Genomic DNA, 10,997 nt, shown 5'->3' on the forward strand with positions numbered 1-10,997 from the left:
TCCCCTTTTTTATCCTGCTGCACAGGAGCCTCATGGATTTCCCTCTTCCTTCCCTTTCCTGCCTCCCTTTCCCCTGTGCTGATGGCCCAGGTGAGGAATCCCACCCTAAGCCCAGTGCAGTTGCAAAGGGACTGTTGTTTGCACCATCTCATGTTCTTGGAGCATTTTCCCACAGAGTGCTGGACAGGAGAGAGCAGGGCAGCTTTAGGGAACAGCAGACACATTCCTGGAGTCAGGCCATGCAGCTGCTCTGCATGATAAATGGGAGTGACAGGCAGGATCCTCCTCCTGGCAGCAGGTCCCAGGGCTCACCTGGGCTGACTCCCCAAGCAGGGCAGGAGCAGGAGGAGCTCCTTTCTCCCCCTCTGCCAGCAGCCAGGCAGGAGGCAGAGAGCCAGGCTGCCTCTTGTGCCATGACTGCGGACAGGGAGCGGCAGCTGGGCAGCCTGACCGTCTTCAACAGGGAGGATTTCGAGGATGACTGGGTGAAAGTGGCCAGTGGAGGCTTTGGGCACGTGTACCAGGTGAAGCACAGGAGGTGGAGGACAGTTTATGCCGTGAAATGCTCCCCGTACCTGCTGCAGGACTCCGGCATGGACAGGTAACCCTGCGCTCCCCTCTCAGCTCACACCGTCCCCCCGAGCTGCCTGCAGTGCTTGGGGGCTAAAACTCTGAGGGAAAGGTTCATGGGGCTGCTTCTCCTTGGGAAGCCAAGTTTTTGGTACCCAAAGGGAGTGGAAAAAGCGCTGGTGGTCTGGAGTTCTGCCTCTCCTCCCGTCTGAGGCGTGGATGTGCAAGGGGGAAGGAACACGGAGAACGGGGTTAATCAGAACAGTTGGGGCTGGAATCTGAGGCTGAAAGGCACCTTAAACGTGGACCTGTGGGTAAGAGCAGTCTGATCACTTGTTTGCAGCTTTCACATTGGGACTGATGTGTGTCTGTCAAACTAAATCAGTCATTGAAAACACCAGGTTTAAAGCTGAGGGATAGAAAATTTACAGCTGGTTTTGCTGGGCTCCCAGAGCTCTGCTCCCTCACTTGCTGGAGCCTCCAGACCTGCTCTTTGCTCTCACTGGGGCACCTGCACCTTCACTTTGCTTTTTGCTCTGTCTCTCACCTGCAGAGACTCTTCTGCTGACCCACCTTGGGGCTGGGGATGGACCAGAACCAGGTAATCACTGCTGATAACACACAAAGTACAGGCAGAACTGATGGAAAAACATTGATGAAGTAGTTTAATTTAAAACTGTATTCCATTCAAGCTGGGAATGTGCTGCCTGGCTAAAAATCCCCCCCTACTATGATTTCTTATTAGTGACGACTGAGCTGGGTCAGCCTCAGCAGTGACTGTCCTCAGTTTGCACTGCTTATGCTCTATAGATATCACACTTGCATTTTGTTCTCTTTTTTTTTTTGAGGGGGGGAGAGTCTAATTAATCAGTTTTACTTCTGCCTCTGTCCATTTTTTGTGAGATCCCTGACATTCCTCCACACCCAGGTACGTGTCACTGCGGGGAGCTGCCAGAGGGAGCCTGGCAGAGGGATTTGCTTGGCTGAACCATCTCAGATCTCTTAGTGGCCTGGCACGGTGCTGTTGGAGGCTCAGATTGATTCCCAGGGTGTGCTTTTTAGAGGCAGCCCTGGCCCTTTGCTGCCTGGCTGCTCTCAGAGCACTCTGGGCACCCCGACCCGTCGAGCAGGTTGGGAGATGCAAAGCTGCAGTGGAACAGGTCTGCCCTGGGTGCAGCAGGGCTGGCAGAGCTGGCAGTGAGGGACGGGCGTGTCTGGGCTCCCTCTGGGACCACATTCACCCTGCTCAGGGCCAGGAGGCTGCAGGCAGAGGTGGAGGCACAGGTAGGGCAGGGCATGGCCTGGGGACACCGCGGGTCACCGAGCTCTGCCCGCTCCTGGCGCCAGGAAACATCCCTTGGGAATTCCATAGAACCCCAGAAAGGTCTGGGTTGGAAGGGACCTTAAAGACCCTCCAGTTCCACCCCCCCGATGTGGTTACATTGTCATGAATTCAAGGGGCAAATTGGGATGGATCTTTTCGGGGTGGGCAGGGCTGCTGGGAAAGGCTGGATCTCACTGAGCTGCTGCAGAGTTCCTGAGCCTGGGAATCAACAGAGGCAACTTCTGGGTTCCACTTTCTATTTTATTTTTCATTTTCACTTTTCCAGGACCAGCATGAACTGTCTCATGGAGGAGGCAACCAAGATGGAGAAAATCAAATTCCAGCACATTGTCACCATCTACGGGGTCTGCAACAGCCCTCTGGGGATAGTGATGGAATACATGGCCAGAGGGTCCTTGGAGAAAATTCTGCCCACTCACAAAATGTCTTGGCAGCTCAAATTCCGGGTTATCCACGAGATGGGCTTGGCTATGAACTTCCTGCATAGCATGACACCCCCTTTGCTGCACTTGGATCTCAAACCAGGGAACATTCTCCTGGATGGGAATATGCACGTCAAGGTATGACCTCACCGGGTGTTTGAAGGGACAGGTTCTTTCTCAAACAGGGAAAGGTTATTTTTGCCAAACAGGTGCAGAGTCCTGGTATATCGAGTTCTTCAGGAACACTCAGTGAGAAATTGGCCACTGGGGCTTATAGGAAGCAACTGGTAAATAAATTAGATTATAGTGTCGAGGTCATCCCGGGAATCTGTGCCAGACCTGGGAATTTAAGGCTCCAGCCTAGGAGGAAAGGCTGCTCTGCTGGACCCAGTGGCAGGGACTGAGTGCAGTTTAACAGGGTTTTATCAAGTCTCAGTGCCTGGCCCCTGCCCATGTCCCTGATCCTGAGGGAGGGGGGCACCTCCCAGCTAACAGGAGGGATGAGGGATGAGCATTCCAGGGGAAAGGCTCTCACTGCTTGTGCTTGCAGATCTCAGACTTTGGGCTTTCCAAGTGGATGGAGCAATCCAGCAGAATGCAGTACATCGAGAGCTCTGCTCTGAGGGGCACTTTGAGCTACATCCCCCCCGAAATGTTCCTGCAGAACAGCAAACCCCCGGGAATCAAATACGATGTGTACAGGTAAGGGCTGCCAGGGGGCACACAGGGAGCTCCCTGAGCCCTCCCACAGAGCCAGAGGGGCTGCACACTGCCTCATTTCCTTTAAATCCTGCTTTATAACGTGGGGAACAGCCTGGGAGTGACAGAGTGCCCCCACCTCAGTGCTGGAGACTGAGAGGGAGGGGGATTTTCTGTGGAAAATCATCATCCCTGACCAGCAGCACCCATCCCATGTGAGCTGCTGACTGTGTTGCCTCAGGTGCCATCACGCCCTGTTTGGTTGCTGGAAGTTATTATAAAAATGAGTCAGATTAGAGCCCAGAACACACAGTGTCTGCTCTTTCATAGCAGTCACTGCTTGGGTTCATTTTGCTTTTAAAACAACTGTAATATTGCTTGTCTGCTTCAGGATCCAGCTTCACTGTGGTCAGTAACAGATGGAGAAGAGATTTCAATGTGATTTTTTTCCTTTGGGGCAAAGAGCTTTGAAGCATATTTACACAAGCTACATATAAATGTCTGGAAATTCCTTGTCTCCTTGGCCTCTACACCCCGCAGTCACCCAAGGCAAGAAGCAAAGGAGGATTTGCACGGCCCCATGAACTTGCAGTAGTCAAGGCCCCTAAAACCCAATGTGAATAAAATGAAAAAAAGGCACTGAGAGCCCAAGTTTCACAGGAAAGGCTCTAAGTCACTAATTCACTACACCAACCCTTTCACTGGGGCATTAGTGAGATAGAACCATAAGACCTGATCCCTTTGGCCTGGGGGGTGAACTCCTTCCATCCTGAAAACCCTCTTCCCTAATTTCCCCATTTCTCAAGAGGGTAAGACCAATAAGTGCATTTTCTGTACCCGTGGGAGGGGCTGCTCACCATCTCCTCTTGCCCGCAGCTTCGGGATCGTCATCTGGGAGGTGCTGATGCAGAAGAAACCCTATGCAGGTAAATATGAGCCCTTCTCCCTGGCTCTGCAGTTGGGAAGTGTTCACTGCAGCTGCCCTCCCAGAGGAAAAGCCCCGGGGGTGCTGTTGTGTTGCAGGAGCCAACATGATGGCCATCATCGTCAAGGTGGCCGCGGGGAAGAGGCCGGGGCTGGAGCTCATCAGCGACGACTGGCCCGGGGAGTGCCAGCAGATGGTGGACTTGATGAAGAGGTGCTGGGACCAAGACCCCAAGCAAAGGCCAAGCTTTTCAGGTGGGAATGTGACTGGATTACCCAAAAACCAGCTGCAGGGATTAACAAACTCGTGTCACTTCCCCGGTGACGTGTCCGAGATTTGCCTGCTGCCCACGTGCTGTCAGGCATCCCCTGTATCCTTTTCCCCCTTTCTTCCCACGTGGAAGACTTGTGTCCTGCCTGGGATCTGAGCCCCTGGGCAGGCTGCACAGCTGACAGTGTTGCCCTGGCAGATATCCCTGTGGAGACAGACATGCTGCTGGCACTGATACAGAGCCTGGTGGTGGACCCGGAGAACGAGCGCCTGGTCAGGAAGATGTCCCACAAACCTGCCATCTCTGGGAACCAGCAGGTGAGGAGAACTGCCCAGGGCCACTCAGGAAATCCCACGGAGTCCTCTCCCTGTGCTGGGAGTGTGTTCCCTCTCTCATCAGACAAGGGCACTTCAGCACCTTTGCTCAGTGTGTTTGCACAGGTTGTGCACTTGTAATTCATTTAAGGGGATAAGAAACGTGCCTCCCTACCAGAGTGGAACTGTGTCTAGAACTCAGCTTTACAGGGGGAGAAACGGGGGTTGAGAACTGTTGGCATTTAGAGGTTTTGCCAAGCTGTGCAGTCAGCAAGAAACAACAGACCAGAGCACAGAGGGTTGAAGAGGTGGTGGGGGGGGCTGGGGGTCCCTAAAAACAAAGGAATGACTTTGTGATGCTGCCACAGGCACCTGATGCAGTAAGGAAGCAGAACATATGTTTGTTTGGGAGCAAAGGAGGAAGAGGAGGAGCAGCTCATTGATGCCCAGAGATCATTTTCAAGCTCCCACATTCCTGCTGTGTCCTGATTTGCCCAGCTGAGTTTTGGATGCAATAACAGGGTTGGGTGAAAATGATAATAAAATGATAATCAATAATGAAAATTATAAAACTCAAATGATAACACAGAACTCTAGAGCAGTAGCCAAGAACTGTGTGCAGACATCACAGAATGCAATCGAGCACCTTTATCTTATGGCTTTTTCTTTTTCCTTCCTGAAAATAAGAGTGACAAAGAGGAGTTCACCTTCCCCCGAGACACCAGGAGTGGTGGTAAGTAGGGGACTTTCCTTATGATTGAAAAATAGAGAAGGGGAAGCCTGCCAAAATTGTCTATTTTTTGTAGGGGGATGTGGCTCATAAAGTTTTCCATGTGGGTGATGTTTTAAGTTAAGGACAATGAACTCTACAGGAAAGAGCAGATCCAGTTCCCATGAGGGAGAGGCCGAATGTCCCACTGCCCTCTGAGAGGCTGCAGAGAAGTGGACTGGCCTCATTCCATACTCCATGTCTCTGAAATGCCTTTGTTTCATTCCACTCTAGGAAGAGTCACAGGCTCTCCCTCCCACTGAGCACTTTCACTGGGTTTTACTCTTTTTTCTCCTATTTTGTCTCCCTGCCTTTAGAAACAGATAACCAGGAGGTTCCTCTCCCACCTCCCTACAGCGAGGCTGAAAGCCCGGAGGAGATCCTGTCCGAGGAGATCTGCAGGGTCCACGAGAACGGGCTCACCCTTCTCCACCTCATGGTCATCCAGGGCAACGTGGAGAAGGTGAAGTTCCTCCTGGGCTGCAAAGCCAACGTGAACAGCCAGGTGGGCTGTGGCTACACCCCGCTCATCATGGCCGTGCAGAAGAGGCTGCCAGAGATCTGCTCCGTCCTCATCGAGCACGGCGCCGACCCCAACGTGCCGGACGAGGACGGCTGGACACCCCTGCACTTCGCCGCCCAGAGCGGGGACGACAGGATCGTCCGGCTGCTGCTGGACCACCAGGCCCGAGTGGACGCCCAGGAGCAGGACGGGTGGACCCCCCTGCACCTGGCGGCCCAGAACAACTTCGAGAACGTGGCGCGGGTGCTGCTGTCCCGCCAGGCCGACTCCAACACCCAGGAGGGGGACGGGAAGACCGCCCTGCACGTGGCGGCCTGCTTCGGCCACGTGGGGCTGGTGAAGCTGCTGGCCAGCCAAGGGGCCGACCTGGAGAGGAAGCAGAAGAACCACAGGACCCCCCTGCACGTGGCCGTGGAGAGGGGCAAGTTCAGGGTGGTGCACTACCTGCTGAAGAACGGGACCTGCGTGAACAGCCTGGACCAGAACCACTACAGCGCCCTGCACCTGGCGGCCGTCAGGGGCAAGCTGCTCATCTGCGAGAAGCTCATCAAGCACGGGGCCAACGTGGAGCTGAGGACGGACAAGGGCTGGACCCCCCTGCACTTGGCCTCCTTCAAAGGGCACGTGGAGATCATCCGGCTGCTGCGGCGCAGCCGCGCCCGGCTCAGCGCCCGGGGCAGCATGGACTGGACCCCCCTGCACTTGGCCACCCGCTACGGCGACGAGCCCGTGGTCAGCGAGCTGCTGCGGGGCGGGGCAGACCCCGACGTGCCCGAGGGGTCGGGCTGGGCCCCCCTGCACTTCGCCGTCCTCAGGGGCTCCTTCCTCACCGTCATCAACCTCCTGGAGTGCGGGGCCGACGTCAACGCCAGGAACAAGGTGGGCTGGACGCCCCTGCACCTCGCCGTGCTCAAGGGCAACATGGCCATCGTCAAGACCCTGATCAAGGCCGGGGCTCTGCTGGACGTGGAGGACATCACCGGCTGCACGGCCCTGCAGCTGGCGGTCAGGCACCAGAGGGAAAACATCATCACCCTGCTCCAGGGCAAGGACTCGGTGCTGAGCAAAGCGGGGAGCAGGACTCTGGTGAACGACGCGAAGGTTGCGAGACCCAGACTCGTTCCAGGAAGGACAGATCTGTAAATTCATCAGCCCTGGCATTTGTGACTTGAGTGTCCCAGTGTCAGGTGCTATCCCTTAAGGCACCTTGTCCTGTCACCTGGTGATTACTCTCCTCTTTTTAAAGGGAAGTTTCTAAGCATGAACAGTAAAGAGTAAAAGAAAAATGAAGCTGCAGAAGGAAGCTGACAAGTTATTTTCCAGGGTCTGGCCAAGCTTGTAGAACATTTTGCCTTGGTGATGTTGGCTTTAGGCAATGCTTTCCTGCTTAATACTTGCTGTGCAGGGATGGAAAGGGGTATGTGCAGTCCCTGTTCGTACAGACAATGCTGAAGCTGTGCACAGCACATATACGTGTCTTCCATGGATTTCATTGCTTTTATTCCATGTTTTCCTACAGAGAAAATTGGTGTTAAAATGACCTTGGCACAGGTGGGAATTGAATCATGAGATCCTCACCTGCTGCTGCAAATAGACACCAAACATATGGCACAGCAATGAGTCAGGTCGCTGACATCTCATTTTTGTAACAAGAATTAAATAAAGCAAGGAAGGAAAAAAAAATCCCTAGTGGAGAGTATTTAAATGGATGAAGCGCAGAGAAAAGGAATTCCAGAATAATGCCACTCCATCCCTTCGGTGCTTTGAGGGCACTGCTCTGCTGCCAGTGCTTTCCTCACTCCTCAGCTGCAGCCCAGGGCAGGAGGGATAATCCCACCTTTGGCATGGAGCTGGTGCCCAAGGAATTGAGGGAAGGCTCCTAACTGAAGACTAAATGCCAAGGTGGCTCTCAGGACCCACCCTGGTCTCTCCCAGGGATCTGGGTGGGTTTTCCAGCTCTCATCAGTCAGGGAAATCCTGCAGTGTAACGACTGGAGCTGGTCCTTGCTGACTCTGAGATGATCCAGTCCCTGTTCTGCTGCTCTGTGCTGACAGGAGCTGACATCCAGCGTGGGTTCAGTGCCTGTGTCATGCAGATAACAGGGCTGTGACTCCTGTCCTCTGTCCCTGATGGTTCTGTGTCCCACGAGAGTGGAAAAGGCAAAACCTTTTCTGATGTTTTAGTTATTTCCTCAGATTTTTAGATAACTCAAAGCCTCAGCGTAACTGAACTAAATCAAGGGTGTGGTTTTCCATCTTTCAGTTTGTTTAGTTTTCTTTTTTTGTTTGTTTGGCTTCTTGGGTTTTGTTTGGTTTTCTTTTTGTTTGCTTGGGGGTTTTGTTTGTTTGCGGGTTTTTTGTTTTGTTTGGGTTGGTTGGTTTTCCTTTTTTGTTTCTTTGTTTCTTTCACTTTTTTTGTTTGTTTCCTTTCCTCAGTGTGTGCTCTCAAGGGCTCAAATCTGTGACAGGAACCCCTGGGCTTCATTTCAGCCCCTTTAATCTCCGGGTAGCTGAGGCTGTGGGGGGAGGTAAGGCTTGAAGGACTGACTTCTCCTTTCTCTTGGGGAGTGAAGTTGAAAAGCTGCCAGAACCCCTGCTGGATGGTCAGCAGTGACAGGTATTAAATGCTTTGGTATTCAGTAAGGATGGTTTGGGGGTTATTCTTGATGTTTTTGTCCAGCCCTCAAAATCCTGCAGCTGCGTGGTGCCATAAATTACAATCATAACAAATCTGTCTTCAGCACAATTTGTGTAACTTGGGACACTGATAATCTCTGGATTTGATAAATTCTATCCAGTGGTGTCTCTAACTGCAGGCAATGGGCAGGAGGGTAGGCCAGGGAATTTGGTGACATGTCCCATACAGGTTTGTTCTCCTGGACCGTGGGAGCACAGCACGTGTTGCTGGGGAACCACCCCCGAGGGAAACCAAGGGGACACCTGGAATCCCCCCTGGAATAAGAACATCTCGGGATTAAGGCAGGCACAGCAAGCAAATGCTCTCCCAAGGACTGTGAGGCTGTGCTCTGATCCAGGGAGGATCCTTAAATGCCAATTCCCAGCAGAGTGGGAGATTCTTCTGGATTCGTGGCTGCACTGGAACCTTTGGTGTGAGAGCTGATTTACCTGATCTACCTTGATGTCCCACAAATGGCAGCTCCAGGCTCTGGATTCTCAGACCTTTCTGTGCAGCTCTTTCCCTCAACTTCAGCTGTATTGATTCAGCAAATGTCTCCACTGCTTAATATCATTTGAAATGTTTACACAGCAAAAAGAAATCCAAATTGCCACATAATTCAGCAGCTCCTTTCTGTCCTCACTCCAACAGAAAACCAAAACTCGGCTCGTATGTCATGGAACGCTCTCCAGAAGAGCTTAATTAAATTTATAATGAAAATAACAGGGGGGTTGAGAAGACACAAGGGAAATACATTCCCCTTGCTGAGCATCACAGAGGTGATAGAAGCACTTTGCAGAGAAAATTACCTGTTTGCTGCTCAGTTTCTATAGAAATTAAATGTCTTTACAAACTCTGCAGAAGTGCATTCCAGCCTCCGCTTTGTGACTGTGCAACCTGCAGCTCGTTAGTTCTAAAATTAATCCTGGCTCTCCAGCTCCCCCCACTCCCCCCTTTTTTTTTTATTTCCCCCCCTTGTTCAAACCCATTGCAGCCTTTTTGTCCCTGCTGATCACTGCACTGAGGGTTAGATCCTGTTCCTGCCCCAGGCAGGGGTGTCTTTGGAAGGGAGCAGTGGCAGGACAGGAATCTCCCAAGCAGCTCTTCCCTTGAGGGCACTGCTTGGGTTTCACGGGGTGTTCTGGCCTGGGAGGGACCACATGGAGCCCAACCCTCAAGTGAATTCAAAAAGATCAAAATTGCTGACCCCTATGCCATAAAAATGGTGTCTTTGGATGCAGGAGCTTGGCCAGATTTACCCAGAGAGCTGGAATTTATGGACATGGGTGACCAGACTGAGGGTTTGGGTCCCAAACTGTACCCAGAGCTGCTTGGGTGAACAGAGGGGTGTTCCTCACTCCATCAGGGAATTCTCCATCCTGCTGCTGGGATGGCCCTGGAGTGCTGCCCTGAACATCTCTGACAGGCAGGAACTTTTGCCAGCCTTGAAAAAAAATACCCAACCAGGATGACACCTTGTTTCCCCCCCCATTGCTTTAGCTTTGGGGTGACCTAAGTGCTCCTTCCAGGACCTGAAGGAGCTCCAAGAAAGATGGAGAGAGACTATTTGCAAGGGCCTGGGAGTGCCAGGACACAGGGAATGGCTCCCCACTGCCAGAGGGTTGGATGGAACATTGGGAAGGAATTCCTGGGCCCTGGCACAGGTTGCCCAGGGAAGCTGTGGCTGCCCCATCCCTGGGAGTGCCCAAGGCCAGGCTGGAACAACCTGGACCGGTGGGAGGTGACCCTGCCCATGGCAGGGGGTGGGATGAGATGATCTTCAGGGTCCCTTCCAACCCAAACCATTCCATGATAAAGGATTTTTCACTTAGAAACCAGTGAGTGAGAGGGGGTTTGTTGTGTGTCACACAGAGCAGGAACACTTCCCAGGCAAAATGTGTTTGAAGAAGAGCTGGTTTTGTCACCATCCAAATGTGGACATTTCAGTGAAAGGTTTAGCTCCTCTGGGGGGAAATGTTTTGAAACGAGATCATTTTGCATCTATGTTTTGCATTGCTCCTGCTTCCCAGTGACTGCAATTTTTGTTTGTTTGCCAGTGCTGCAATTATGTAGGTATGTGATGAAATTAAAATTTAAATAGTCCTACATTTTAGAGGAAAATGGATCTGAATAAATACAGCTTGGGGGGGAAAAAAAAGTTTATTTTTAGCAGAAATGCTTGTTTTTTTCCATAGCCCCTTAGGTGTGGAAAATGAAGATGTTTCTGACAGCAATGATGTGAATGTAGGAGGGAGTGATTTTAATGTAAGAAGAAATAGTGAATTCTATGTGTTTTTTTTTATTCCAAGGAGGTGGTTGTAGGCTCTGTACTGTATCAGACGTCAGTGTGAGACATTCCTGACTCCCTCCACAGCCTTTTCATGGCCTGACATAATTAATCCTGCTCTGGCTGCTCTCTTTCCAGACTATCCAGCACTTACCTGTGCTACTCCCCAGCTTTAGGGAGTATTTTAATCCTCTT

The 10,997-nt window shown here is 52.0% G+C and overlaps 1 protein-coding gene across 1 annotated transcript; it reads left to right on the top strand.

The window, feature by feature from the left end:
* The first annotated feature begins 149 nt into the window (after positions 1-149).
* On the top strand, positions 150-7,748 carry ANKK1 (ankyrin repeat and kinase domain containing 1). The gene is made up of 8 exons (XM_027736982.2): positions 150-601; positions 2,181-2,475; positions 2,888-3,039; positions 3,913-3,962; positions 4,060-4,215; positions 4,431-4,549; positions 5,234-5,279; positions 5,633-7,748. Exons 1-8 carry the CDS (start codon positions 240-242, stop codon positions 6,979-6,981), a joined length of 2,529 nt encoding a protein of 842 aa, XP_027592783.2. The 5' UTR covers positions 150-239; the 3' UTR covers positions 6,982-7,748.
* Positions 7,749-10,997: the final 3,249 nt, after the last annotated feature.

The sequence above is a fragment of the Pipra filicauda genome, unplaced genomic scaffold (genome assembly GCF_003945595.2).
Source record: "Pipra filicauda isolate LSUMZ 115617 unplaced genomic scaffold, ASM394559v2 scaffold488_size445888_pilon, whole genome shotgun sequence".
Classification (NCBI taxonomy): Eukaryota; Metazoa; Chordata; class Aves; order Passeriformes; family Pipridae; genus Pipra; species Pipra filicauda.

What these genes read in the sequence shown, in the direction of transcription:
- ANKK1 (XM_027736982.2), top strand. Translation starts at nt 240, where the DNA reads ATGCAGCTGCTCTGCATGATAAATGGGAGTGACAGGCAGGATCCTCCT. An exon ending in ATCAAATACGATGTGTACAG is followed by an intron (nt 3,040 to 3,912) that starts GTAAGGGCTGCC and finishes TCTTGCCCGCAG; the next exon opens with CTTCGGGATCGTCATCTGGG. An exon ending in CCATCTCTGGGAACCAGCAG is followed by an intron (nt 4,550 to 5,233) that starts GTGAGGAGAACT and finishes CCTGAAAATAAG; the next exon opens with AGTGACAAAGAGGAGTTCAC.